At 41.2% G+C, this 26,570-nt stretch overlaps 2 protein-coding genes across 3 annotated transcripts in view; one reads left to right on the plus strand and one right to left on the minus strand.

Moving 5' to 3' along the window:
- The window catches only part of LOC117513583 (dTDP-D-glucose 4,6-dehydratase-like), a 54,707-nt gene extending 54,442 nt beyond the window's left edge, over positions 1 to 265 (minus strand). The window contains exon 1 of the mRNA XM_034173757.1: positions 49 to 265. Coding sequence (XP_034029648.1) covers positions 49 to 95 — 47 coding nt within the window. The 5' untranslated portion in view covers positions 96 to 265. The remainder of the gene's footprint in view (positions 1 to 48) is intronic.
- Positions 266 to 1,217: 952 nt separating this feature from the next.
- The window catches only part of gpr180 (G protein-coupled receptor 180), a 36,098-nt gene continuing 10,745 nt past the window's right edge, over positions 1,218 to 26,570 (plus strand). Inside the window, exons 1-8 of one of the 2 annotated variants that reach the window (XM_034173826.1) lie at positions 1,218 to 1,454; positions 11,355 to 11,498; positions 11,748 to 11,842; positions 14,546 to 14,651; positions 18,008 to 18,188; positions 21,177 to 21,226; positions 21,512 to 21,669; positions 24,707 to 24,904. In XM_034173826.1, the coding sequence (XP_034029717.1) occupies positions 1,289 to 1,454; positions 11,355 to 11,498; positions 11,748 to 11,842; positions 14,546 to 14,651; positions 18,008 to 18,188; positions 21,177 to 21,226; positions 21,512 to 21,669; positions 24,707 to 24,904 (1,098 nt within the window). In that variant the 5' untranslated portion in view covers positions 1,218 to 1,288. Of the gene's footprint in view, positions 1,455 to 11,354; positions 11,499 to 11,747; positions 11,843 to 14,545; positions 14,652 to 18,007; positions 18,189 to 21,176; positions 21,227 to 21,511; positions 21,670 to 24,706; positions 25,273 to 26,570 lie in introns of those variants that run through there. The other variant, XM_034173816.1, reaches the window with a different exon arrangement.

Genomic DNA, 26,570 nt, shown 5'->3' on the forward strand with positions numbered 1-26,570 from the left:
TCATTTTGTTTTTTATTTTATTTTATTCATAGTAAGCAGTGAACTCACATGAACCCAGATCCTCCAGTCACCAGTACAGTCCTGGTAAAGCTCATTCTTTGTAAAACATTGGAGCAGCTGATGTCCACCAGCACCAAACTCTTCTACAAACATATTAACAGCATTTTTGTACGTTTTGCAACCACTGTGAGACCTTTACAGGACCACAGCTTTCTCTCGTCTTGTTGTGTAAAGTACGACAGTCAGATGCAGCTTTACGGCAGTTTGACACGTACATGTTAGGCGGGACGCTTGGCGAGCCTTCGAGCAAATTAATTTCTTTCTGAACTTTGATTGGCTGCTCCGTGTGACGCAGTGTGCTGCGCGCCTTTTGATAGTGTAAACGCCACATCAATCAAACTTGCAGCTCTGACGAGTTGGCGAGACAACACTGTCAAGCTAGCGTTAATGATCAAGTAATGTACACTAACATATTTCAAAACAAAGTATTTCGGAACAATTATGGAAAACATGACTTTAAAGCTCTCATTCATTTTTTTTACCTCCCCAAACGAAATGATGACGTCACAAGATCTTGTACTACGCTACGTGAACATGTTGAAATACTAAATCTGCAACAGGTTATTTAGGTGTAAATTAAATTACAGTGTTAATTTTGTTAATATAGCATATGATACATTCATAAAATATAATAATATAACATACTTACATACTTTGGTGGGCTTTAGGAGGCATTGCAAGAATGATAAAATTTCTTGTAGTTGAAGACTTGGGTTTATTGTTTTTGTTATTGCTTCTGGGATTGTGTCGTGTGACAGTGTTTGTCTGGTTGTATTTTGAAAATTGTGTTTATGGTTGCATGCTTGTATAAATGTGTATATATATTTCTTATTTTTCGTATCGGGGTGGGCATTTATAAGCTTTGCTTCTGCCCTCACCCTTTCGGCCACACGGGATCTTTGTAAAGTTGTTTGTCATGTTTTTTTTGTTGTCGAACTGTGTGCCGAATAAATTCATTCATTCATTCATTCATTCATTCATTCATTCATTCATTCATTCAATCAATATAGTGATAAAATACAGTATGAAAGTATATTGGTGTTCGTGTGTCGTTCGAGGGTTCTTTCCACATTTCACAAATTTGAGCTTTCATTCGCGTTAAGTGATTTTATTTTGAAGGCAGACCTCAAATGCCGGTTTTGTCTTGATATACTTTGTGTAACTCGACGCAGTTGGTTTACTTCTGGTTTCGTGGTCATGCAATTGATTAGCTTACATTTAGTTTTTGATGACGTTTGTCTTCATTCGTGACAAAATGTTTTATTTAATAGCCACAATTGTAGCCGCAATGCTGTTCAGTTCGGAGGTTTTTGGGAAAACTGTGACGGGACTTTTTAAGACTGAAGCTGCAAGAAAACAGAATGGACAGTTCATCACTAAATTCATGTACCAAGGTAACGAGGTTTTACTACCAACGTGTTATTTCCAGCACATGTTTTAACACTGAAGATTAATAATTTCACAGAGTCTAACTCTTTAATTATTATTATTATTATTTGACACGAGTCCATGGGTGTAAGAACATTTACTTGTCAGTTTAGGCACACTGATGAGTGACGTCATAATAACTATTTAATTCCTGTTCACACCTCAGAAGAATGTGTCGGTACCATAGGTTGTATATGTACACTGTTGACTTTCAGCACTTTGTATCGTGGAGCCTCACAGTGGATGTGGAAAACCACCACACAGAACAGCAGTTTCTATAGGCTGCTGCTTGACGGTTGGGTTCATAAGTATTGGGACATCGGCACAGTTTTTGTAATTGGGCCTCTTTATACCACCATCTTGCTTTCTTCATTTGGGCAAACTGAGTGTCGCCAAATGAAGTCTTTTACTAGTTTGGCCAAACAGTTCTCTAAGAAATACAAGACAGATCAAGTCTTGGCTGGAGTCTGTGCCTTCTGGCAAACTGCAGCTGAAATTTCATGTCTTTATTTTAAGAAAAGCTTTCGCTGTTCGACACCATAAAGCTGTATACCTGCTAATGTAACAGACAAAATTTGCACTACACCATTCTCTAATCACAGCCACAGGTATCTGTAACTGCTTCGGAATTGTCTAGGTGTCTTGATGGTTTCCCTCACGAGTCACCTTCCAGCATGGTCACTTAACATTTGAGAATGTTGTGAAAGTGTAGGAACACGGACCCACAACAGGGGGCGTAAAAGAACGGGCAATGGATAAGCCAAACAGTAACAATTTAATGTTGTAAATTGTGCACAACGGAATACAGACAACAATCAGTTTGGGACTACAGTCAATTACACGTTGGGTGACGTGTGGGCAGGCTTGAGGATAGGAGATGCCCGTCCAGAACCGAGCCGGATCCCACACGGCCCTCACCGCCAACGGACCTGAAGAACACCGGAGCCGCCAAGTCCTGGGTCCCCAGGTGGTCACCGTCTTCAGCTGTCAGACCTGGTACTGCTGGCAGAGAACAGAAACAGCACAGGTGAGTGTGAGTACGCACACTCAGTAATCCCACAGTCTGTGTTCAGTAAGGAGGGAGCACCTCCACCTCCAATCACACAATCGTGCAGCTCCTGTCTAACCACTTATCTGGTTGGGGTGTGAAGCGAAGCCGTCGCTGATCACACCAAATGCCAATCCCACAGATAAGGCAATCACCACAGGAAAACGGCTGCAAAAGAAGTTCAGACTATAAGTCAGTGTTTAGTTCAGCAGAGAAATTACCTCCAAGGTAGCTGATTTCTCGGCGAGGAGGTGGAGTTGCAGTCCGGCCTTTATGGTAATGGTGATGAGTTGACTGAGTGACAGCTGGTGCTGATGAAGAGTGACAGCTGTCACTCCTAGTGGCTCCGGCGCCCTCTCGTGCTTGAAGCCCGCACTCCAAGCAGGGCGCCATCGGGTAGTGGTGGGCCAGCAATACCTCCTCTTCAGCGGCCCACACAACAGAGAACTGCCTATTTGACACAGATTTACCATGCAGTAGCACCAAACTTTATTTATTAATGACTAAAGTAACTGAAATCCAAGGTAGATTCGCTGACTTTCTTATGTATACATCCTCTAATTTGTCTCAAGAAAACTGGCTGTAAAAGTGCTTTTGTCTCAGAAATAAAACTTATAATTACTTATCTAATTATTTATGGGCTCAGAAAATTGAGAGACTGTACTGTTGCCTCACAGCAAGAAGGTCTTGGGATCAGTTCCCACCTGGACCTTTCTGTGTGGTGTTTGCATGTTCTCCCCGTGTTTGTGTGGGTTCCCTCCAGGTGCTCCAGCTTCCTTCCACTTCCAAAGATGTGCCGGTTAGTTGAAGTGGATGTCAGTGAGAGTGTGAATGTGTTTGTCTGTGTATACGAGGGCTGTCAATAAAGTAAGGGTCCTTTTTATTTTTTTCATAAACTATATGGATTTCATTCATATGTTTTTACGTCAGACATGCTTGAACCCTCGTGCGCATGCGTGAGTTTTTCCACGCCTGTCGGTGACGTCATTCACCTGTGAGCACTCCTTGTGGGAGGAGTCGTCCAGCCCCTCGTCGGAATTCCTTTGTCTGAGAAGTTGCTGAGAGACGGATCCGCGCGTCGGGACGCAGCCGACGCGGTGCGGCGGCACAGGAAAAACACCTCCGTGTTGATAACCATTTGTAAAATCCAGGCGGCTTTTGATGGCTTTCAGTGGAGTGAGTATATGAGAAATTGTTTAACAGGCAGGACATGTTCCAACTTGTCCTTAAGGCTTTCAACAGAGGTGTTTTTCCTGTGGCGGAGCGTCGCGGCGGCTGCGTCCCGACGCGCGGACCCGTCCGCACGTCTTTCATTAAAAAAATCTCCTTTAACAGTGGAATATCCGGATAAAATGCTGAAACTGACTTCTTCTGAAACTTCTCTGTTCTCTCACGACGTCCTGGATCAATAGAACCTGAAATGTGGAGGTTTTCAGCTTGAACAGGCTGACGACGGCGGCTGAGAGCGCTGAGCGATGTCTCGCTCCGTGGGAAGTCCTTAAAGCGACAGAATCACCTCAAAATCTCTCATCAGACGTTAAAATTTTCACTGAAAACCAGCTTAATTTTTCGAACTGTGTCCACTTCGATGTGTCTCACAGGTTTAGAAAAAATTTTGATCAAACAACGCGCCAGTCTCTCAGCAACTTCTCAGACAAAGGAATTCCGACGAGGGGCTGGACGACTCCTCCCACAAGGAGTGCTCACAGGCGAATGACGTCACCGACAGGCGTGGAAAAACTCACGCGTGCGCACGAGGGTTCAAGCATGTCTGACGTAAGAACATATGAATGAAATCCATATAGTTTTTGAAAAAAATAAAAAGGACCGTTACTTTATTGACAGCCCTCGTACATGCATGGCCCTGTGGTAGACTGCGTTCTGTCCAACATGTACCCCACCTCTTGCCTAATGATGATAGGTTCCAGTTCCCCCATGACCCTTAATTGGAATTAGTGGGTATAGAAAATGAATGAATGTATAACCATATAGGAATCCTTAAATGGTTAATGTAATATTTTTAATTCAAGATGGATACCTACACACAAAGCCACATCTTGACTGTTTCATTTCAGATCCATTTTGGTTTACAGAGGCAAACCTACAAAAGTTGTGTCACTGTCCAAATACTTACGGACCTCACATAGACGTTTTAAGTGCATTTTCATGAAAATGTCACAGTTGATAAAAGTTGGTCTTGCAACAAGAAATGGGGCAAAATATCGTCATATTTGATACTTTGAGTTGGATGAAGCACCACATTCCCAAAAGCTCTGATTTGTTTTGAGACATGGAGCCGAGCACCTGACTTAAAATTTGTGTAGACCAGGTGAATCTGTCTGTTAAAACAAAGGATCAAATACAAATCAGCATGCAAATATGGTTTTATCAGTGGTTGAATGTAAGTAACTAGTAGTGACAGTTAAGACTGCACAGTAGGAGTGGGCTAACACAGTGGGTTTGTGTTTACACATATACTAGCATGTTGTCCATGGGGATCCAGTTTGTACAATGAGTTTGAAGAACTCAACCCTTTTATTTGCTGTTAATTATGTATTTTTATGTTAATTTACTGTCTTAATGTATTTATAAATTGTTTAGGTTGTTGTTATCATATACACACTTATTATTAGGTCTATCATTATTATTATCAGTGTAATTTTTTTATTTTATTATTATTATTTCTATTTTGTCATTTGATTTTCAAAGGGACCACAATAGAAATAAGTGTTTTCACTTTCTTGTGTCATGTATGTATTTTCAACATATTTACAATTATATTATGTACTTACATTGAACTTACTAAAAAACAAAGCATGCACGCATGCACACTTTCAATGTAAAGATCATTTATCACTCTCTGCTGGAATGGCGTGTGAGTCCAGAGTATAGTTAGCGACATACATTGTTCAGTATTGTTAGCTAATATCCGTAGTTTCTCCAAAAATATTAGTCCTATAACCATTCTGTTTTGGTGCCGTTCATCCTTGGCCTTGTCCATTTGTCTGTGATCAAAGTTATACGCACGGACACAGAGCTTTTTGTCTTTTCTGCATTCTGACGCAAACAGGTGCTTCTATTTTTACACACCCACAAACAGACGTTGGCGGAAGACATCAAACGAAGAACAGTTTTCACTCATGGTAATGGCAACATTCTTAACTCAGTCGTGGTAATGGCAAATGGCACTTAATTGACTAAACCAATTGAACTACAAAAAACAATAAATCAATAATACTAACAGCACTGTTAACCCTATTCAGGACTTTTGGGGTCCATGGAATCCCATGGCAATTGCTTTCTCCATATTGTGCTTGCTAAAGTCCTGAGTAGGATTAAACTAACATGAATCACAGTAACAACATTTAAAACCCTGAACTCCCATGGTGCATTGCAGCACAATGTCCATTCTTCACTGTTGTTAGCTAATATCGCTAATTTCTATAATAGTATTAGTCCTAACAACTTTCCGTTTTTGCAGTATTCATCCTTGACTCAAAATAAGCATACCAAATAGCAAATGTCATTGCTTCCCAGTTTCTCCATGATTGAAGCCATACTCATGCATGCACACATACGAGGTCTGTCCGTAAAGTATAGGTCCTTTTATTTTTTCTAAAACTATATGGATTTCATTCATATGTTTTTAAGTCAGACATGCTTGAACCCTCGTGCGCATGCATGAGTTTTTCCATGCCTGTCGGTGACGTCATTCGCCTGTGAGCACTCCTTGTGGGAGGAGTCGTCCAGCCCCTCGTCGGAATTCCTTTGTCTGAGAAGTTGCTGAGAGACTGGCGCTTTGTTTGATCAAAGTTTTTTCTAAACCTGTGAGACACATCGAAGTGGACATGGTTCGAAAAATTAAGCTGGTCTTCAGTGAAAATTTTAACAGCTGATGAGAGATTTTGAGGTGATTCTGTCGCTTTAAGGACTTTTCACGGTGCGAGACGTCGCGCAGCGCTCTCAGGCGGCGTCATCAGCCTGTTTCAAGCTTAAAACCTCCACATTTCAGGCTTTATTTACAGGACGTCGTGAGAGAACAGAGAAGTTTCAGAAGAAGTCGGTTTCAGCATTTTATCCGGATATTCCACTGTTAAGGGAGATTTTTCTGACGTAAAAACATATGAATGAAATCCATATAGTTTTTGAAAAAAATAAAAAGGACCTATACTTTACGGACAGCCCTCGTACATGCACACAGGCCACTTGGCTATGATAATATATGTGTATGATGGCCCCCTGAAGTGATGTACTGCAAGAATGCCTCAGAGGAGGGAGGAGATATCATGGAAGACCAAGCCCCTCCATGAGATGTACCATCAACAGATAGAGGAAGTGGCTGACACCAAGAAGACCTACCAGTGGCTTGAAAAGGCCGGCCTAAAGGACAGCGCAGAGGCTCTGATCATGGCAGCACAAGAACCACCAGGTCCATAGAGGCGGGAGTCTACTACAGCAGACAGGAATCAAGTTCCAGGCTGTGTAAATGTGCCCCAGAGACAGTCCAGAAGTCTCCAAGTCCCAATGGGAGATGCTACCAAAGGTAGTTGAGAACAAAAAGGCTAAGGTCCCGTGGGACTTCAAATTCCAGGCAGACAAGCAGCTGCTGGCCAACCAACAAGACATAGTGGTGGTTGACAAGGTAAAGAAGACCACAGTTGTGATTGATGTGACAATCCCAGCTGACAGCAACATCAGAAAAAAGGAGGACGAGAAAATCTAGAAGTGCCAAGGCTTGAAGGTGTAACTGGAGCAGATGTGAAGGAGAAATCCAAAGTGGTTCCAGTGGTAATAGGTGCACTAGGAACTGTAACCCCCCAAATTGGAAGAGTAGCTACAGTCGATTCCAGGCACAACATCAGAGGTCTCTGTCCAGAAGTATGGAGTCCGAGGAACAGCTAAGATACTGCGCCGAATCCTCAAACTACAAGGCCTCTTGTAGAGGATCTGACCTTGAGGTATACACATACCACCCTCCCTGGGTGCTCATAGGTGACGGCTCACTGACCTCCCCAGTGCCCCAAAACAATAATTTTATAGTTGGTTTTTGGGAGGAAATTTTTTTGCTGTGTTTCTATTTATATTTCAGTAACACAGTGTCACACGCAGACTGTTCCAACACTTCTTGAAGTACAAAATTTTAACTCTCCTTTTCATCTCTTCATGAAATGATACAGCTCTAGGGCTGCAAGCAATGATTATTTTCATAATCAGTTAATCAGTTATGTGCTTGACTAATTGATTAGTTGGTTGGTGCACATTATGTCAAAAAATGATAGCCTCAAATGTCTTGTTTTGCCCACAGCCCAAAGATATTCAGTTTACTACCAGATAGGAGTAAAGAAGCTAGTAAAATAAACCAGAAAATATTAACGTGAGAAGATGAAATAAAAAAATAGGTTTTGTTAATGACTCAAAATGATTTATCAATTGTCAAAATACTTAGTAATCGAGTATTCTATTGATTATTCTGGCAATTATTTAAGTAATCAGATAAAAAATACTTTTACGTTTTTAAACAACATCAGTAGTACAGGGCTCTCTCTAAGCAATGGCACAATGTTGCTGTGCCATCACACAGATTATCAAATTTAGTGTATCCCTTTCTGTTTTCCTGGGTAATTATTCAGCACTCCCCTGACACCGTAAGCGCAGGCAGTCGGCGTAATCCTTAGTCATTCAGGCTGCACCTGAATGTGAGAACAGTGGTGCAGCGATTTACCCAAACTGACCCAAAATGACTCCAACAATTTACCCAAACGGACTCTAAATATGACTAAATAAAGTTTAGTCTGTCTCGCTGTCTCTTTAGAATGCTGAAACAATAAACAAGGGATGTTTAAGTATGTTTGTGAGTACTGGCAATTTTTTGGGGGGGGGAGTGGTGGGGGTGGACATGCAATGGACTCTGAACTTTAATGTTGTGATGTTATGAGCCCTGATGAGGCAGCAGTGCTTCCCGCTGTATGTCTGCAAAGGCAAGTGCCGTTTAAACAACTGACTGCAGTTCTCTTTAAATGCCCACTGCGTAGGTCAGCACATATCGTTCAAATGCAAGCTGTATTTTGCATGGACTCACTGAACAGATGTCCACATACATATTGAGTGAGTGCCGGCTGCTTGAATGCCACACAGCACTCTTGTGAATGTGGAACGTAGCATTCACCGATGCAAGGATCTGCTGATTTGTGTGAGGATACCATGTGGCACCCTCACGGATGTCTGCCACTCGTGGCTGAAATGATGATAACATGCTTGCGCACAAAGTGTTCAGCTGGTATTATGCTGTTATTGTAGAATAGATGCTGTGGAAATTCCCTTGCCTGTAGCTAGTAGGAACAGCCTGTACCTGTATGTAATAATAATAAAAATAATAATAACTTATAATAACAAAGCCTAACATGGCTCCACTGAAGAGAAAAAAATACAACAGGAAGAAAACTGTGAACTTGACTCTCACCCACTTGTAGAATTATTTCCCGCAGAATGAAGTATGTAATGTCCAGCGATCCACACCATCGAAGAGCTCCTGGCTGGTACCATCACACATGGAAGGGGAGTGATCGCTAGCCGCTGGATGAAATATGTAATGTCCAGTGGGAACAAGCTCCTGGCTGGCACTATCACGCATGGATTGCGTGCGACGGATGCTCATGGGCAGCTAGGGCAGCTCATGCGTGTTCCCACGGAGAATGTCAGATCCTCATTTTTGTCTCCAATCACTCACAGTGTAGTTTTATCTGTTGTCAACCCCTCACAAAGTTCTCTCATTATTCTCGCATGTTATGAGTTGCAGGGAGTACATTCAGAGGGCTTCCCAATAACTACAATGGCTCTGGGAGTGTGTGGGACTGTGTAACAAGGACCCTTGTTGCCTCACTAACTTTGAAATGTTAAAAAAAAGAGACATGTGACACCCTGTGAGTCACACAAGGGAAGAGCGCCACCCAGCAAGCGTCACATGAAATCAAGCAATTTCCCTTGCAATTGCTGTTCACACATTGACCCTTAAGAAGCCGCACCATGACCAGACACTATCAACAAGCTTCTGCCATAATTCTGACTGGGTATTTGAACACTCTTCCTGGCAGAATTGGTGGAGTACATTTAAATTGTTTGGCAGCACGGTGGCTAAATTGTTAGCACTGTTGGCTCACAGCAAGAAGGTTATGGGATTGCTTTTCACCTGGGGCCTTTCTATGTAGAGTTTGCATGTGCTCCCTGTGTTTGCATGGCTTCCCTCCAGATGCTCCAGCTTCCTCCCACATCAAAACACATGCATGTCTATATGTGGCCCTGCGATAGACTGATGTCCTATCCAGGGTGTACTCCGCCTCACGCCCTATGACTGCTGGAATAGGCTGTAGCCCCCTAAGACCCTTGATTGGAGTAAACTGGTATAGAAAATGGGTGGATGGTTTCCTGGCACTGACCTGGCTTTTAAGAGCAGTCCACAAATTTTCAATGGGGTTGAGGTCAGGGCTTTTGGAAGGCCCTTCCCAAAGCTTTAATGTTAGCTTGCTTTATCCAACCCACATCCAGTTTTGATGTGTTTTTGGAATAATTCTCCTGTTAGAACATCCAATTGTGGCCAAGTTTCAGCTGTTTAGCTGTTGATTTGAGGTGATGTTGAAGAATTTGGAGGGATTTTTTTTCCCTTCTTCATTATTCCATCTGCTTTGTGCAGTGCACCAGTACCATTGGCAGCTAAACAGCCCCAGAGTATGATGCTACCACCACCATGCTTGACAGTTGGCACAGTGTTCTTTGGTTTGAAAGCTTCACTTTACTCCTCCAAACATACCTCTTGTCAGTGTGTCCAAATAGCTCAATCTTTTCTTGTCTGACCATACAGCTTTTCTCCAGAAAGCATTTGGTCTGTCCATGTGAGCAGCTGCAAATTTTGGTCCAGCTTGAAGCAGGGGGCTTCTTTCTTGATTGACATCATGGTGATGTAAAACTTGATTCACTGTGGCCATTGATGCTGGTGTTCCAACAGTTTCCAGTTCATGGCAGGCCTGAGCCTTGTTCATTCCTAGTTTGTTCGTGAACATCCTAATCAATTTCCTCTCATCTGAATGTGACAGTTTGGGTCTTCTTCCAGACCTTGGCAAAGTGGTGACGCACCTGACTAACTTGTACTTACGTATATTTGTTTAAACTCATGATCTTGGAATCTGCAGTTGTTCAGAAATGGCTCCAGGAGACCTTCCCAACTTCTGTACATCTGCAATTCCTTTTCTTAAATCTTCACTGAGTTCTTTGGACTTTGCCGTTGTTCTCAGTGTTGGTCAGTCCAGTGAGTGCTGTCAACACTTCCTTTTTTGGCAAAGAGAAATTACCAGTTATAGTCAATCATGATAACTAACGAGGAGTTAATAGGCCTTGGCCTTGTCATATTAAAAGACAGTGGAGAACCTTCAGCACATTTATTAAAATATTAAGTGAATATATGTATATTTTTGAGTTTGTATGTATAATTTTGTTAAAGATCCAAAATAAATTCTAAGTTGTGCACCCAATTCTTCTTTTTTAAAGTCATTAACAATGTATACTGTGCAATCATTCCACCTTGGGGAATAAAACACTCCAAGGACATCATTAACAGCCCAAAATTACCCTGACATTCATGCCCATGATGAGTGAATGTAAACGTCTGACCACAGCTGCATTTAAGTACATGTAAAGGGGAATTTCTGAAATTATGTTAAGATTGTGAAAATACCATGAGGCCCATCAGGATTAAAAAAATAATGAACTACTTGACAGCATATTCATCTATCCAGGAACTAATGCTGCCAGTCCTGTTGTTCTCCAGGTGATAATGGTCTACTGGTCTGCAGGCTGGACAATTCTGGTTTGGCTGCAGAAAAAGAGTCTAAACTGCTGCTCTATCAGGATATAGACAAAGACGTGGACAACCTGAGCTGCACTGAGAGGCTTGCTCAAGCCCACCTGACCAGTAAGAACCACTTTGTTGACCCCTGACAGGACAAACGTGATACAGCGCTAGTAATAGTGACTTTTATATTACATCATGTTCTTTTCTTGTTCTACACTGTTTCCTGATCTCACGCCATTCCTTTCTGTCGGCGTTTAGTGTGTTGTACTGTTTATTCTTCAAAGCAGTGTAGAAGAAGCGTTGACGTTTCATCAAATTAACAAGCAATGAAATTTAATCTGTTGTACTTATTTCCTCTTCCTTCTTCAGTCTCTCTCAGTCAAGATGAACACAACCAGAGCATCCCTCATCAGTCCTCCCCCACAGCCTGGCAGGCCTTGTATGCTGACAGATATACATGTCAGGTAACACTAACACAGCACATGGCAGTAGCAGTCCAGTCACAACCATGTAGCATTTAATTTAGTGAATCATCCAGATAAAGAGGAGGACTATGAGCCATATATTGAGATTCTATGGATCATGGTCGAACACCCCGTCACACCTTGACGATATTAGCCAGCGTATGCCGACAGTATTAAAAATGCTTTCATATGCCGGCGTACATCTAATAAGTTATGGGTAAGTTTTGTATAAGTTAAGAGCACATTGAAGCACGATGTTATACATCGTAGTACAGCGAGTACGTTGAAAAAATTTTGGGCATGCACAATATTTTCAACATATGCGAGCGTATGACTCACACGTCCCGCATACACAGACCATAAGTTGTAGGTAAATTATGTAATTGTTGACATACTTTTCTTATAAGTTACGCATAAGTCAAAATACGTCCATTGATGCTGTCCGGTTGGTTGGCTGAACAACTGAAAGCTGCATTCCTCAAATATTAAAATCATTCACAAACTGAGTAAATATAAAGTCTTAATTTTATCTGTTCGTTTCAGTCTGATTCATCATCACAGCCTGACAAAACCTTATCCACATAAAGCATCCTGATTTTGTACCACGACATCTAAAAATGCATTAGTTCCTTGTCGTGGCTGAAGAAACGTAGAATTTTAAAAGAAGTCCCTCTGTGTTTTGTGTGTTTCTCATCCTGAACGAGAGGACACCGGCACTTTGCCATAACAAGAAAAATAATTATTTGAAAAGTTCAAAGAGTCACAGCACTTCATTCATTCGCGTCAGTGTTTGGCACAGACATCATTTGACTCTTCAGCATTCTGCATGTCATGAAAATAAGTCTCATGATCCACCAAGACAAAAATAAAATAAAATTTAAAAAAATGTTAAATTACTCTATTGAGGTGAGAGGCTGCGCGACAGTGTACGTGTGCGCGATAACGTGCTCGTCAATATTTACGTGTTCCGTCAGCCAAACAAAAGGGTTCTGTCAGCGGTGGAAATGCAAACCAAGCCAGACTTAACCGTTCCAACCTGTACCATACCGTGCAGGTCCGACCCGGACCGCTTGGTGGAAACGGGGCTGTCAGCATACACTGGCTAAATCATCATGGCGTGACAGTTGCGTAACGTATTCAATGTGTCCAGCTTATTTGGCACATTTTTCATATGTCAGCATACACTGGCTGAATCATCAAGATATTACAGGGCCCTAAAACACAGATCCTAAATTTATTTGGCATGTGTTCATGTCCCTGCCTATCTTGAGGGTTTGACAACTGTGCACAAAGGTGGGCACAACAGGCAAAGCATTTGGGTTTATCCAGCTTAACGCTGTGGTATTGAACAGATGCAAGTGAAAGGTGTGGAGAGGTTTCTGGTGAAATGTATCTGTGCTGGCAGAGGTGAGCAAAAATCAGCTAGCAAAAAAGATATAATGCCTGGTACAAGGCCTAAGTCAGGTGCTGATGCTGCAGTCTGCATTCGGGGGCGAGCGACCCTGTCATGGTGACAGGCCCATTGACAGCATGAGGAATGCTGGATAACCCCTCACTGTGGTGCTGATGCCTGTGTGGACTTCTCATCTTCTTTATATTTTTTGTGTTGTTTGATTTCTTTTTCTGTTTCTTCAGCTTTGTAAAACTTTGCAAAACCTTGTAATTGTTAGAATGAACTAAGCAATGGGATACCTCTTTGAGTCTGGTCTGCTTGAGGTTTCTTCTTTACCACTGTCATCTGTGTGCATGCTCTAGGGGTTGGTAAGGTTAGACCTTGCTTGTGTGAAGTGCCTTGATGCAGCTTTTGTTGTGATTTGGTATTATATAAACAAAATAAAACATAAATTATAATGATGGTAATTACTGTGACACTTGGATTAACACTGTTGTGAATATTGCATCCTTTAACACCTGTGGAAGTCACTCTGTGTACAGAGTGTTCGTGCATCGTGGGCCTGTAAGGTGCTTCTCCATATTACACTGTTTAAATACCACAGCTACACTGTGCTCAACTGCTGAACTGTTTTTTAGTGGTCTAAACACCAGCTTTGCACTTGAATACACTTCATTTTAAACCAACACAGTGATGAGTGCACAGATGTGTGTTGATCTGATGTAGGACACAGGCACTGTATATGAACAATGACACTTACTTTGCATTGTGTGCGGTTTCATATATATTCCACATTGCACAAATTATAAATGTTTCCATCTTATGTAGTTTAAAAATGTGTTTGTTTGAAAGCCAACTGTACCGCATAGGTAACTAACATTGTTTTACAACAGGCCTTTATTTTGAAATTCACGGTTATGTAACACAGTGTCAGAGCAGATTGACTTATGGAATCCATCCATCCATTTTGTATGCTTGCTTACTCCAGTTAATGGTCGTGGGGGTTGGGGTGCGGGGCGACTGGAGTCTATCCCAGCACTCATAGGGATAGGGCATAATAGGGCGTTTTGATAAATGTGATAACTAAGTATTTTCTATTGGGTTTTTTTGTACACCTTCTCCAAAGTATAGGAATGACAAGGACAATTCATTTGTTTTTACTATGTACTTAATTCAGCTGACGAACTGTCTTATCATAGTCATCTTTTGAGCTGAAACTTAAGTGCCTTCAGTGTTAAGCAAAAACAAAATGAGTTAACCTTGTCCTTCCAACACTATTCCATGTCTGCGCTTTATGCCTGTCTCTCCAGGAAGGTGCAGTGAATCCTGCTTATGCTGATGTCACATTTACAATCTTGCTGTTAAATGCAGACTCAGCCGGAAACCCTCTCGATCACTTCAGTGCAGAGGAGGCAGGTCAGTCATTCACTCGCAGCTGATACATACGCTGTCACAACAGGTTCACCTTAAAAGTATAGGGCCACTGAGCTTTTGAACATTTAAGGCATAAAAAGAATTTACACTGGCACCACTATAATTTATTTATTAGCCATAAGTAGGGGGATCTCATCGACGTCAGTGTCATGCATCACATCAAGGTAACTTCCGGTGTCACTGACCAACAAACTAAAGCTTAATGGTGCCCCAGCCCATCCTAAACAACATATCAAAAGTCCTGATGAATCCTCCTGGCGCTTACGTAGAAATTCAAGGTGGCCTCCACAGGTGATTTTCAGGCTTTAGTTAATATAATGTTATATAACATGAAAATAGCAAATTTTCAATGCTTTTGAGCTACTTCTAAAAATGAATTTATACAAACAAAATTTTACACAGCACATTTTCTCATCAGTTGGAACCTATTCAGAGAGTCAGAATATTAAATTTTATAACTTTGCAAAATAAGGACCACCCTAATATATATGTTAAAAGCCGAGTGGCCTCTGTGTACGGGTATGCATGTGTGTGTGTGAGTGCCTGTGTACCTTTGAATACGGACAAATGGGGGAGAGCTGACATTTGCTGTTTGGTATGCTTATCTGTTTTGGGTCAAGGATGAATGCCGCCAAAACGGAACGTTGATAGGACTAATATTTTTGCACAAATCTTCGATATTACGTAACAACAGTGAACAATGGACGCTGATAATTACATTCTGGATTCACACGCCATTCCAGCTCATTATAGGAACTTTGCATAATTTATTACCACCCTTGAAAAATGGCAGCTGCTTATTTTATAAACACTACCCAATCTAGAAGGCGTGGATCCCCAATGGGCAACACGCTAGTATATATACAGTAGTGTTCAGAATAATAGTAGTGCTATGTAATTAAAAAGATTAATCCAGGTTTTGAGTCTATTTCTTATTGTTACATGGGAAATAAGGTACCAGTAGATTCAGTAGATTCTCACAAATCCAACAAGACCAAGCATTCATGATATGCACACTCTTAAGGCTATGAAATTGTGCTATTAGTGAAAAAAGTAGAAAAGGGGGTGTTCACAATAATAGTGGTGTGGCATTCGGTCAGTGAGTTTGTCAGTTTTGTGGAACAAACAGGTGTGAATCAGGTGTCCCCTAATTAAGGATGAAGCCAGCACCTGTTGAACATGCTTTTCTCTTTGAAAGCCTGAGGAAAATGGGACGTTCAAGACATTGTTCAGAAGAACAGCGTAGCTTGATTTAAAATTTGATTGGAGAGGGGAAAACTTATACGCAGGTGCAAAAAATTATAGGCTGTTCATCTACAATGATCTCCAGTGCTTTAAAATGGACAAAAAAAACCAGAGACGCGTGGAAGAAAACGGAAAACAACCATCAAAATGGATAGAAGCATATCCAGAATGGCAAAGGCTCACCCATTGATCAGCTCCAGGATGATCAAAGACAGTCTGGAGTTACCTGTAAGTGCTGTGACAGTTAGAAGACGCCTGTGTGAAGCTAATTTATTTGCAAGAATCCCCTGCAGAGTCCCTCTGTTAAATAAAAGACATGTGCAGAAGAGGTTACAATTTGCCAAAGAACACATCCACTGGCCTAAAGAGAAATGGAGGAATATTTTGTGGACTGATGAGAGTAAAACTGTTCTTTTTGGGTCCAAGGGCCACAGACAGTTTGGGAGACGACCCGCAAACTCTGAATTCAAGCCACAGTTCACAGTGAAGACAGTGAAGCATGGTGGTGCAAGCATCATGATATGGGCATGTTTCTCCTACTATGGTGTTGGGCCTATATATCGCATACCAGGTATCATGGATCAGTTTGGATATGTCATAATACTTGAAGAGGTCATGTTGCCTTATGCTGAAGAGGACATGCCCTTGAAATGGGTGTTTCAATAAGACAATGACCCCAAGCACACAAGTAAACAAGCAAAATCTTGGTTCCAAACCAACAAAATTAATGCCTCGCAGATGTGAAGAAATCATGAAAAACTGTGGTTATACAACTAAATACTAGTTTAGTGATTCACAGGATTCAAGTTCAAGTTCATCGTTTATTCGCCTCATCATATATACAGATACATACAATGTGGAAATCATTTTAGTCCTATGCGCTCTCTTAAAAAAAAAAAAAAAGAAGAAATTACATAATAAATACATTCACCACATTAACACGAAACAGTTTTACAGTAAATAAAAATCATATATAAATACTCTACTACAATTTGCTTGTTAGTAGAGTATTTATATATGATTTTTATTGATTGCTAAAACAGCAGTTTGAACATAATAGTTCTGAGTTTGTAGCGTCAACAGCAGATGCTACTATTATTGTGAACACCCCCTTTTCTACTTTTTTTTTACTAATAGCCCAGTTTCATAGCCTTAAGAGTGTGCATATCATGAATGCTTGGTCTTGTTGGATTTGTGAGAATCTACTGAATCTACTGGTACCTTGTTTCCCATGTAACAATAAGAAATGTACTCAAAACCTGGATTAATCTTTTTAGTCACATAGCACTACTATTCTGAACACTACTGTACATATATGGATACGCCATTACACCAGTAAGGCTAATTTTTTCCATGGTGCTGTCGCTCTGTGACATTGCTGTGCACTGAGCCAGAGCGAGGTGGTACAATTTCTTACATCACAGTCACTGCACTGTCCGGATCAACAGTGTTTAAAAAGCTTGTTTGGAGTGGGTGTTTCACAGTAAATGTATATGAATATTTAGCCATAAAGCGCAGTTGCTTGTACCCATATATTTGTACGTTGGTTCCATACCTGGGCATAATTTGTGAACGTTCAGGGAAAATTAATTTTGTGTCACTTAGACTTTAAATTCTGTGTTTTTCTGACCTAGTTTATCATATTGTATTTTGGAAATATTTCATTTTACGTGCTGATCAGAATTATGATTTAGCAGTTTAGCCTTATGGGTGGGCCCCAGATAATTTTCTGATTTCATGGTGGTCCTTTGCGTTAGGTTTGGGAATGGTTGTGTTCGTTCAAAGCACAGACATGCAATGAAGTGCTAGAACTAATCACAATCACCGTTCTTAATCAGTATTTGGTTATGGCTGCTGTGAGTCAGTCAGTACTGCCAATATAGTCGCTTCCTTGTTTAGTACATCACAAAATAATGTTCATGGCACATCACCTTCATGACTTTATTATGTTCACGGGATTGGGGCCTAATATATGTCCACAATATGTGACATGTTGTCACACAACATGTTTCTGATGTGTAGATGTAAGGTTCATCATTTATCAGGGGCAAGATATTTCTGTTAATTTTTTTTATTCTCCTCCTCTTCCTCAGGTCTTCATAGTTTTTACTTCATCCTGCTGCTGGCCTACTTTATATCCTGCTGTATCTACATTCAGCCGCTATCCCAAGCTCTGAAGAAAGGCGGGCCAATGCACACAGTTCTTAAAGTGCTCACAACAGCGCTGGCACTACAGGGCAGCTCTGCTCTCTGCAATTACATTCATTTGGCCAGGTACATGTAGTATATGCAAATATGCTGGACACCACTTTTGTTGGCAGCATTAAGGTATATACAAGAATACAATGCCTTTATTGTCATTGTACATACATCCATATGTGGCAGAATGGATTGGGGGGGGGGAATAATGGGATAATGATGGTAATATACAAATAATGAATGTTTTTGCATTCTTTCAGTGTACGTTCCATCTTTCACCTCATGAAATATTTGTACCATTGAAAGAATGGAAAAACATTCACTATTTGTTTTATATAACGGTGAAATAGATCCTTGTCATTTGATATTTTATTAATTTATAAACAACAGAAAAGGGACTTACATTTTGGTGTTCATCACTGGCGCTAAACAGTCCAACAGGAATGTGTCCAGCTTTTCATCCTAACAGCTCTTTTGATTTGATTTTGATTTGTTTATATGGCAAATAATGCATACAAATATGCAACATGTAAAAATGACATTAAAAACCAGGATAACACATGAAAGCATAAACGCTTATTCCTAATGTGGTCCTCTTCATGCTTCCAGACGGCTTATGGCATGGTGGGTTTTTTGTGTTAGAAGGATTAGCAGCATCAATTAGCTCCTTCAAATTGTTGCCTGACCAGCAAAACAATGTTTAGCTAAATGCCACCACCGGTAGTGTGAGCATGCGCAGTGGTCGGGGTGTGCATTAGCATATTTCATGTAGCACCAAAATTACATGCTAAAAAGATTGCACGGTCACTGAAACACAATGGCAAATGGTACAAATAATCCATGTCACGTGACATACAAGCCACCAGTCAAATGACAAGGATCCTCTCAGCTGTTTTGTAATACTGGATAATGCCCATGACACCACAATATGGCAATATACACAAGGAGTAGTTAGGGCAATGTGGATAATATTTTGGTTGCTCAACAACGCCACCCTGGGAGTTTCACCCAGGGAACTCTTTAATTAAACCAACTCAGATATAAGGCACTCGGGTCCGTTCATAAAGAGAGAGAGAGAGAAAGTGGTTCCCAAAAATACAAAATAGACTTTATTTACAAGTCATTATCTTTTATTGAGACATTAGATGCTTAAGATATTCGATTAAACACAATAAATCAACCCAATGAATTCATCTCTTTAACATTAACACTCAAATTCAGAGCAAGTCCTCAGGCTACAGGTGGCTGATCCACTTCCCCGAGCACTGTGATGTGATCCATGCGCTGCTCCATGTGCGCACAGGCTCTGTGATCCTCTGGAAGCCATCCGAGAAAAAAATGAAGGAGGCGTGATGACGTAGTCCTCATTCAATACACAAGGGATGTCCAGGACACTTCCAAACGTGCACGTTTGGACGCGCATTCAACTTAAATCCACTTTTGTCCTCAGAAAAATAAATAAATGCACACAGTGAATCTGGTTCGTGCAGCTCGTGCGTCCAGCCTAGTGCGTGCGTGCACGTGAAGTGTGCACTGACCAGGAACATTAAACTTAATTTCCACTTCTTTCCCCATGAAAAATAAATAAATAAATAAATAGACACAATGAATCTGGTTCATGCAGCTTATGTATCCATCCCAGTGTGCGTGTGTGTGCACGTGGGGTGGGTGCTGTCTGGCTGGAGGCTACTGGAGTGTTCAGTTGCTTTCAGAAGTGCTGTTCCCCTCCAGTCATATAAAAAAAGTCTGTGGCAACCCTTCACAAGTTGTCTCACATTCAGAGTCACACAGACTATGTGGTGAGGGTTACGAGGTGCCTGCCGCCTTTTTTTTTTTTTTGGTTTGTTCAAACATCAAGTGACACATGGGTGCCACCCCGCGACTGAGGCAAGGGGACGGTGAATGGCTATGAACCTCATGCCGAACTGCGTGATGCTGGTCACAGGCTGTCGCTGCTCTGTGAGATACTAGCCTAAGATACTGATTCTTCAGGTAGGTACAAAAATACCATTAAAGGTTAACCCTAAATTATGTCAATTGTTTATTTAGAAGCTTTTAGACATAATTCCAACTATTTATGTAATCTTTCCTGTGAAAGAGGCATTCATCTTGGTATATGTAAACTGGTGCCCCCCCGAAAATGATTGTATTTATATAGCACTTCCCCCCATCTGAAACAGAAGCTCAGAGCGTTTCAGAATGATGCCTTACATTCACGTCAACATGCTTCCATGCAAGGCACTCTACTGCAAACCAGGAGCAACTTGGGGATTAAGGATCTTGTCTAATGCCTGATGGGGATGTGAACTGAGGATTCCCTGCTCTCAAGCCTACTGCTTTAACCACTTGACCATCACTAGGTAAGTCCCTTCAGCTGCTCCCTTGTTTGCACTCGGGGTTGCCACAGCAGATCCGAGGTGGATCTGCATATTGAATTGGCACACATTTAACACTGGATGCCCTTCCTGACGCAACTCCACATTACAGTGTGGTTTGAACCAGGAATCTTCTGCACTGAAACCAAGTGCACTAACCACTTGACCAACACTCCTGGGTGAACAAACCTGACACAGTGAAGAAAACTAAAATAAAATAACATATATTATTTTTAAATTGAAGATGTTCCGTGGTCGCCTCCCCAAGGAGGTCTTCTGGGCACATCCAACCAGGGAGGCACTGAGGAATAACCAGGACACGGTGAAGAGATTATATTTCCCAGCTGGCTTGGTAACACCTTGGGATTCCCAGGAAGAGTTAATGGTTTTGGTTGAGAATAGGGAAGCAACGGATGAGTTGCTTGCTCTGCTGGCACCATCACCCAGATCCGGATAAGCAGCTGAAAATGAATGAATGAATGTGGAAAGAAAGTAGACATTCTAATTGTTCTAACGCACATTTTGTATGATAAAATGGAATATGTGCAGTTGAGAAAAACTGAATTTGAAAGTTTTTAGCCAAGGTGTATGTAAACTTAAACCTTCAACTGTACGTGGCACTTTGGATAAAAGCATAGATAACAGATGTAAACGAGGTGTGCTCCCTGTTTCCTACTGTGCTCTGCAGGTATTCCAGGGATGGTGTTGGAATTCCACTGATAGGCAGCCTGGCAGAGTGTATGTCATATTCCTTAAATGTCCTCACTTCTCCATATTTATGTCCACCTATAGAAATCGCTGTTTTTGTGACCCAGTTTGTTAATTCATTTATTTTATCACAAAAGATTTACAACCACTGATTTGTAATACATGAACACAACTGCCATCATGGGGGGTGGGGGGGTGGGGGTGGTAGATGTGAGCTTGCTGATAGATCTCTAATTTTCAGATTACTTTGTAAATGGTAAGAAATAAACTATATTTCTTCTTCTGTCCCACTCTTCCCATCCTGTCCCTGTGCAGTCTGGGATATGGCGTCCCAGGTGTCCATGCTGTACATGTTGTTGAGTCTGTGTGTGGGCTGGACTCTGAGTCGAGGCAGGAAGCCTCAGTCCAGACCTCTGCAGTGGGAACAGACTCCGATGTCCACGGCTGTCGCTGTGGGTGGAGTCGTGACACAGGTCTGTATGATTAGACTTACAGTTCAAGCTTATCTATATTATAATAGCCAAGGGGCCTTTGTGTGCATTGAACATTATATGTTTGTGAATATGAGGTTTTGGAGTTTTAAATACAACCCCTGGCAATAATTATGGAATCACCGGCCTCGGGGATGTTCATTCAGTTGTATAATTTTGTAGAAAAAAAGCAGATCACAGACATGACACAAAACTAAAGTCATTTCAAATGGCAACTTTGTGGCTTTAAGAAACACTATAAGAAATCAGGAAAAATAATTGTGGCAGTCAGTAACGGTTACTTTTTTAGACCAAGCAGAGGGAAAAAAATATGGACTCACTCAATTCTGAGGAATAAATTATGGAATCACCCTGTAAATTTTCATCCCCAAAACTAACACCTGCCTCAAATCAGATCTGCTCATTAGTCTGCATCTAAAAAGGAGTGATCACACCTTGGAGAGCTGTTGCACCAAGTGGACTGACATGAATCATGGCTCCAACACAAGAGATGTCAATTGAAACAAAGGAGAGGATTATCAAACTCTTAAGAGGGTAAATCATCACGCAATGTTGCAAAAGATGTTGGTTGTTCACAGTCAGCTGTGTCTAAACTCTGGACTAAATACAAACAACATGGGAAGGTTGTTAAAGGCAAACATACTGGTAGACCAAGGAAGACATCAAAGCGTCAAGACAGAAAACTTAAAGCAATATGTCTCAAAAATCGAAAATGCACAACAAAACAAATGAGGAACGAATGGGAGGAAACTGGAGTCAACGTCTGTGACCGAACTATAAGAAACCGCCTAAAGGAAGTAGGATTTACATACAGAAAAGCTAAACGAAAGCCATCATTAACACCTAAAGAGAAAAAAACAAGGTTACAATGGGCTAAGGAAAAGCAATCGTGGACTGTGGATGACTGGATGAAAGTCATATTCAGTGATGAATCTCGAATCTGCATTGGGCAAGGTGATGATGCTGGAACTTTTGTTTGGTGCCTTTCCAATGAGATTTATAAAGATGACTGCCTGAAGAGAACATGAAAATTTCCATAGTCATTGATGATATGGGGCTGCATGTCAGGTAAAGGCACTGAGGAGATGGCTGTCATTACATCATCAATAAATGCTCAAGTTTACGTTGATATTTTGGACACTTTTCTTATCCCATCAGTTGAAAGGATGTTTGGGGATGATGAAATCATTTTTCAAGATAATAATGCATCTTGCCATAGAGCAAAAACTGTGAAAACGTTCCTTGCAAAAAGACACATAGGGTCAATGTCATGGCCTGCAAATACTCCGGATCTTAATCCAATTGAAAATCTTTGGTGGAAGTTGAAGAAAATGGTCCATGACAAGGCTCCAACCTGCAAAGCTGATCTGGCAACAGCAATCAAAGAAAGTTGGAGCCAGACTGATGAAGAGTACTGTTTGTCACTCATTAAGTCCATGCCTCAGAGACTGCAAGCTGTTATAAAAGCCAGAGGTGGTGCAACAAAATACTAGTGATGTGTTGGAGCGTTGTTTTGTTTTTCATGATTCCTGATTTCTTATAGTGTTTCTTAAAGCCAGAAAGTTGCCATTTGAAATGCCTTTAGTTTTGTGTCATGTCTGTGATCTGCTTTTTCTACAAAATTAAACAACTGAATGAACATCCTCCGAGGCTGGTGATTCCATAATTTTTGCCAGGGGTTGTATTATTGTAGTTCATGTTAGTCAGTGTTGTTAGTCTTATTGATTTTTGAGTGAGAAGTGTAGTGCATTTGATGTTTTCCGCTGCTGTCTCTGTTTGTGGGTGTGTAAAAATAAAATCACCTGCTTGGGGAATGCAGAAAAGACAAAAAGCTCTTACACAAAACTTGAGTTGAGTTGTAAAGTTGAGTTAAACATCCAATACTTGTAAGAGCTCTTTATGGTAAAGTGAGGTAGCAAGTGAACATAACTAAATGCAGCTGCAATGTTTTAGAGTGTATTTACACACAAACAAAATAGAGTTTGCAGCTAGCTAGACCAGCCACTGACGTCACGCTGCTGCTTTACTCTGATTGGCTCTCACCCCTGCCCCTCAAAATAAATAAATAAAAATTAACAACCAGAACAGAATGAAACAGAATGTGACTTTTTAAAATAGGTTAAGGTTAGCCATCGCTGAACTTGTCCAAGGTCTGTGTCATAAGAATACTACCTATGAATTTGAAGACTGTAACCCCTCGCTCACACTGCCTCCAATGTTACCGTTGCGGGGTACGGATGTGGGATGCGCAGAGAATCCAAGTCATTTAAAAGATACAAACCTCTCTCAGTGGCCATGGAGCTCTGTGGCTGCGGTTACCAAGACCCTGCGGCACTGCGTATTTTTTCACAAGAAGTCTATCCTTGTGGGCTGCCAGAGCGCTCTGCATCAAAACAGTGTAGTCTCTGGACCTGTTGCCGGAGTTGGCCGCAGCTCCGCACAGCAGACGGGGGCGGTGTGAGTGGCCCGCTGCGGCGTTTACCAAGCACGCAGACTCGGTAAGTGCATCGGAGGCAGTGAGAGCAAGGCCTAATAGGACTGGACTTATGCTGAGCACAGGCAGAGGGTTGGACAGACGGACAGATGAACGCAAAATCTTCGCAATACTCGATGGCCATATTTGGTGGCCTCGGGTAAAAATGCACTCATACAAAATGTCACTCAAACAATGAGACAAATAATGAATGTGATGTGATGTACTCTCCACCAATCAAACAACAAGGATCTGTTTTTTGTCATATAATCACATATATTAACTTCCTATTCATTTGCAGATATAATGTCAGTTTCCTCACAGTTGGCAAACAAAGAAATTTAGTTTATTTAAAGAGGGTAATACAAAGGAAGAACAAGATCATGTTCATCCTGGGTTTTGCCATCATAAATCTGGTGGTGTTGTTTTGCCGGAATGGATCAGAGAAAGCTGTTCTTAAACAGAAGATATGTGAAATGTTTGGAGTCTGCTTGTTCTTTTCAGAGTATGGGGAAACACACGAAGCAAACTGTGGCTTCATTTTAGGGGGTGTTGTTGCTGTGGGAGCAGTATTCAGAGTTGGAAGGGGAACACCACAGTTACCACGCTCACCAAAGTGTGGCTGGTCTACTCCTCATGGCTCTGAGAGTGGGCCTGGCTTTCCTGCTGGCCTCTGTCCTATACCAAATCATTTCTACTGAGAGGAGCACCTTAAAGAGAGACTTCTACCTCAGCTTTGCTAAGGTCAGTCACACACTTACACACTGCAGTAAGTGCAGCCTCTGTAGCCAACACACATTATGTTTAAGTTCTGTTCTTATGCATTGTGAGTGCATTTCACAAATTTGTCATGACAAAGTCTTGAGAATGTTAAGACAGTTTAAAGGCAGAGTTTTTCATCGAGAAACAAACAAAACTCCAATAACTGATTTGGCAATTCACAAATTGATCACAATAGGAAGTACACTGGGAGGTAACGAGATCTCGGCTTAGGGAGTGCCCTGGTTCTGGAGAAGTCGGCCCCAGAAGAACTTGGTCTTTTACCATCACATTACACCTGTTGTATCCTGTATTTCACTCGAGGAAGCAAAAAAATTTATTTCAGCAAACTGGAAAGATATTTCCCAATGAGAGCTACAGTCTGTGGGGCTGCTTTTTATCCCCCACTGCCCAAAGGCCCTAAGGGGGGTTATGTCATGGCGATTTCCATGTGTCTGTCTGCCTGTCCGTCTGTCTGTCCATCCATCCCAAAAAGGGTATAAGCATTCTGAAATCAACTCCTCTCACATTTTTAGGGGGAATTTTATGAAACTTAGTGAAAGTCCTTCTTATGGGTTTGTAATATGCATATTGTCATATCGTTTGAGCTGTGCCCATTTTATCACAGTTATGGCGCTTGATTAACAAATCTAGACTATGTCTGTTTCATGAGTGGGTACCTGCATTCTGAAATCAAGTCCTCTCACACTTTTAGATGGAATTTCATGTAACTTGGTACACATACTTGTTATAGGTTGATAATACACATATTGTAATATTGTACAAGAGTGACATATTTTGGCAGAGTTATGGCCCTTGATTTACAAATCTAGGCTCCGTCAGTTTCATGAGAGGGTGCCTGTATTCTGAAACTCTTCACATATTTAGGAAGAGTTGTGTGAAAACTGGTACAAGTCTTTGAAGTTTTTATCAGAATATAGCAAGCACTTGTACAACCCCAATTCCAGTGAAGTTGGGACATTGTGTAAAATGTAAATAAAAACAGAATACAATGATTTGCAAATCCTCTTCATCCTGTATTCAATTGAATACACCACAAAGACAAGATATTTAATGTTCAAAGTGATAAACTTTATTGTTTTTGTGCAAATATTTGCTTGTTTTGAAATGGATGCCTGCAACACGTTTCAAAAAAGCTGGGACAGTGGTATGTTTACCACTGTGTTACATCACCAGTGCTCAAAGAACACCTGTTTGGAACATTCCACAGGTGAACAGGTTAATTGGAAACAGATGAGTGTCATGATTTGGTATAAAAGGAGCATCCCCAAAAGTCTCAGCCGTTCACAAGCAAAGCTGGGGCAATGATCACCACTTTGTGAACAACTGCATGAAAAAATAGTCCAACAGTTTAAGAACAATGTTTCTCAACATTTAATTGCAAGTAATTTAGGGATTCCATCATCTGCACTCCATTATATAATCAGAAAATGCAGAGAATGTGGAGAACTTTCTGCACGTAAGTGGCAAGGCCAAAAACCAACATTGAATGCCCGTGACCTTTCATCCCTCAGGCAGCGCTGCATTAAAAACTGACATTGTGTAAAGGATCTTACCGCGTGGGCTCAAGAACACTTCAGAAAACCATTGTCAGTTAACACAGTTCGTGACTGCATCTACAAGTGCAACT

The sequence above is a fragment of the Thalassophryne amazonica genome, chromosome 1 (genome assembly GCF_902500255.1).
Source record: "Thalassophryne amazonica chromosome 1, fThaAma1.1, whole genome shotgun sequence".
Lineage (NCBI taxonomy): Eukaryota > Metazoa > Chordata > Actinopteri > Batrachoidiformes > Batrachoididae > Thalassophryne > Thalassophryne amazonica.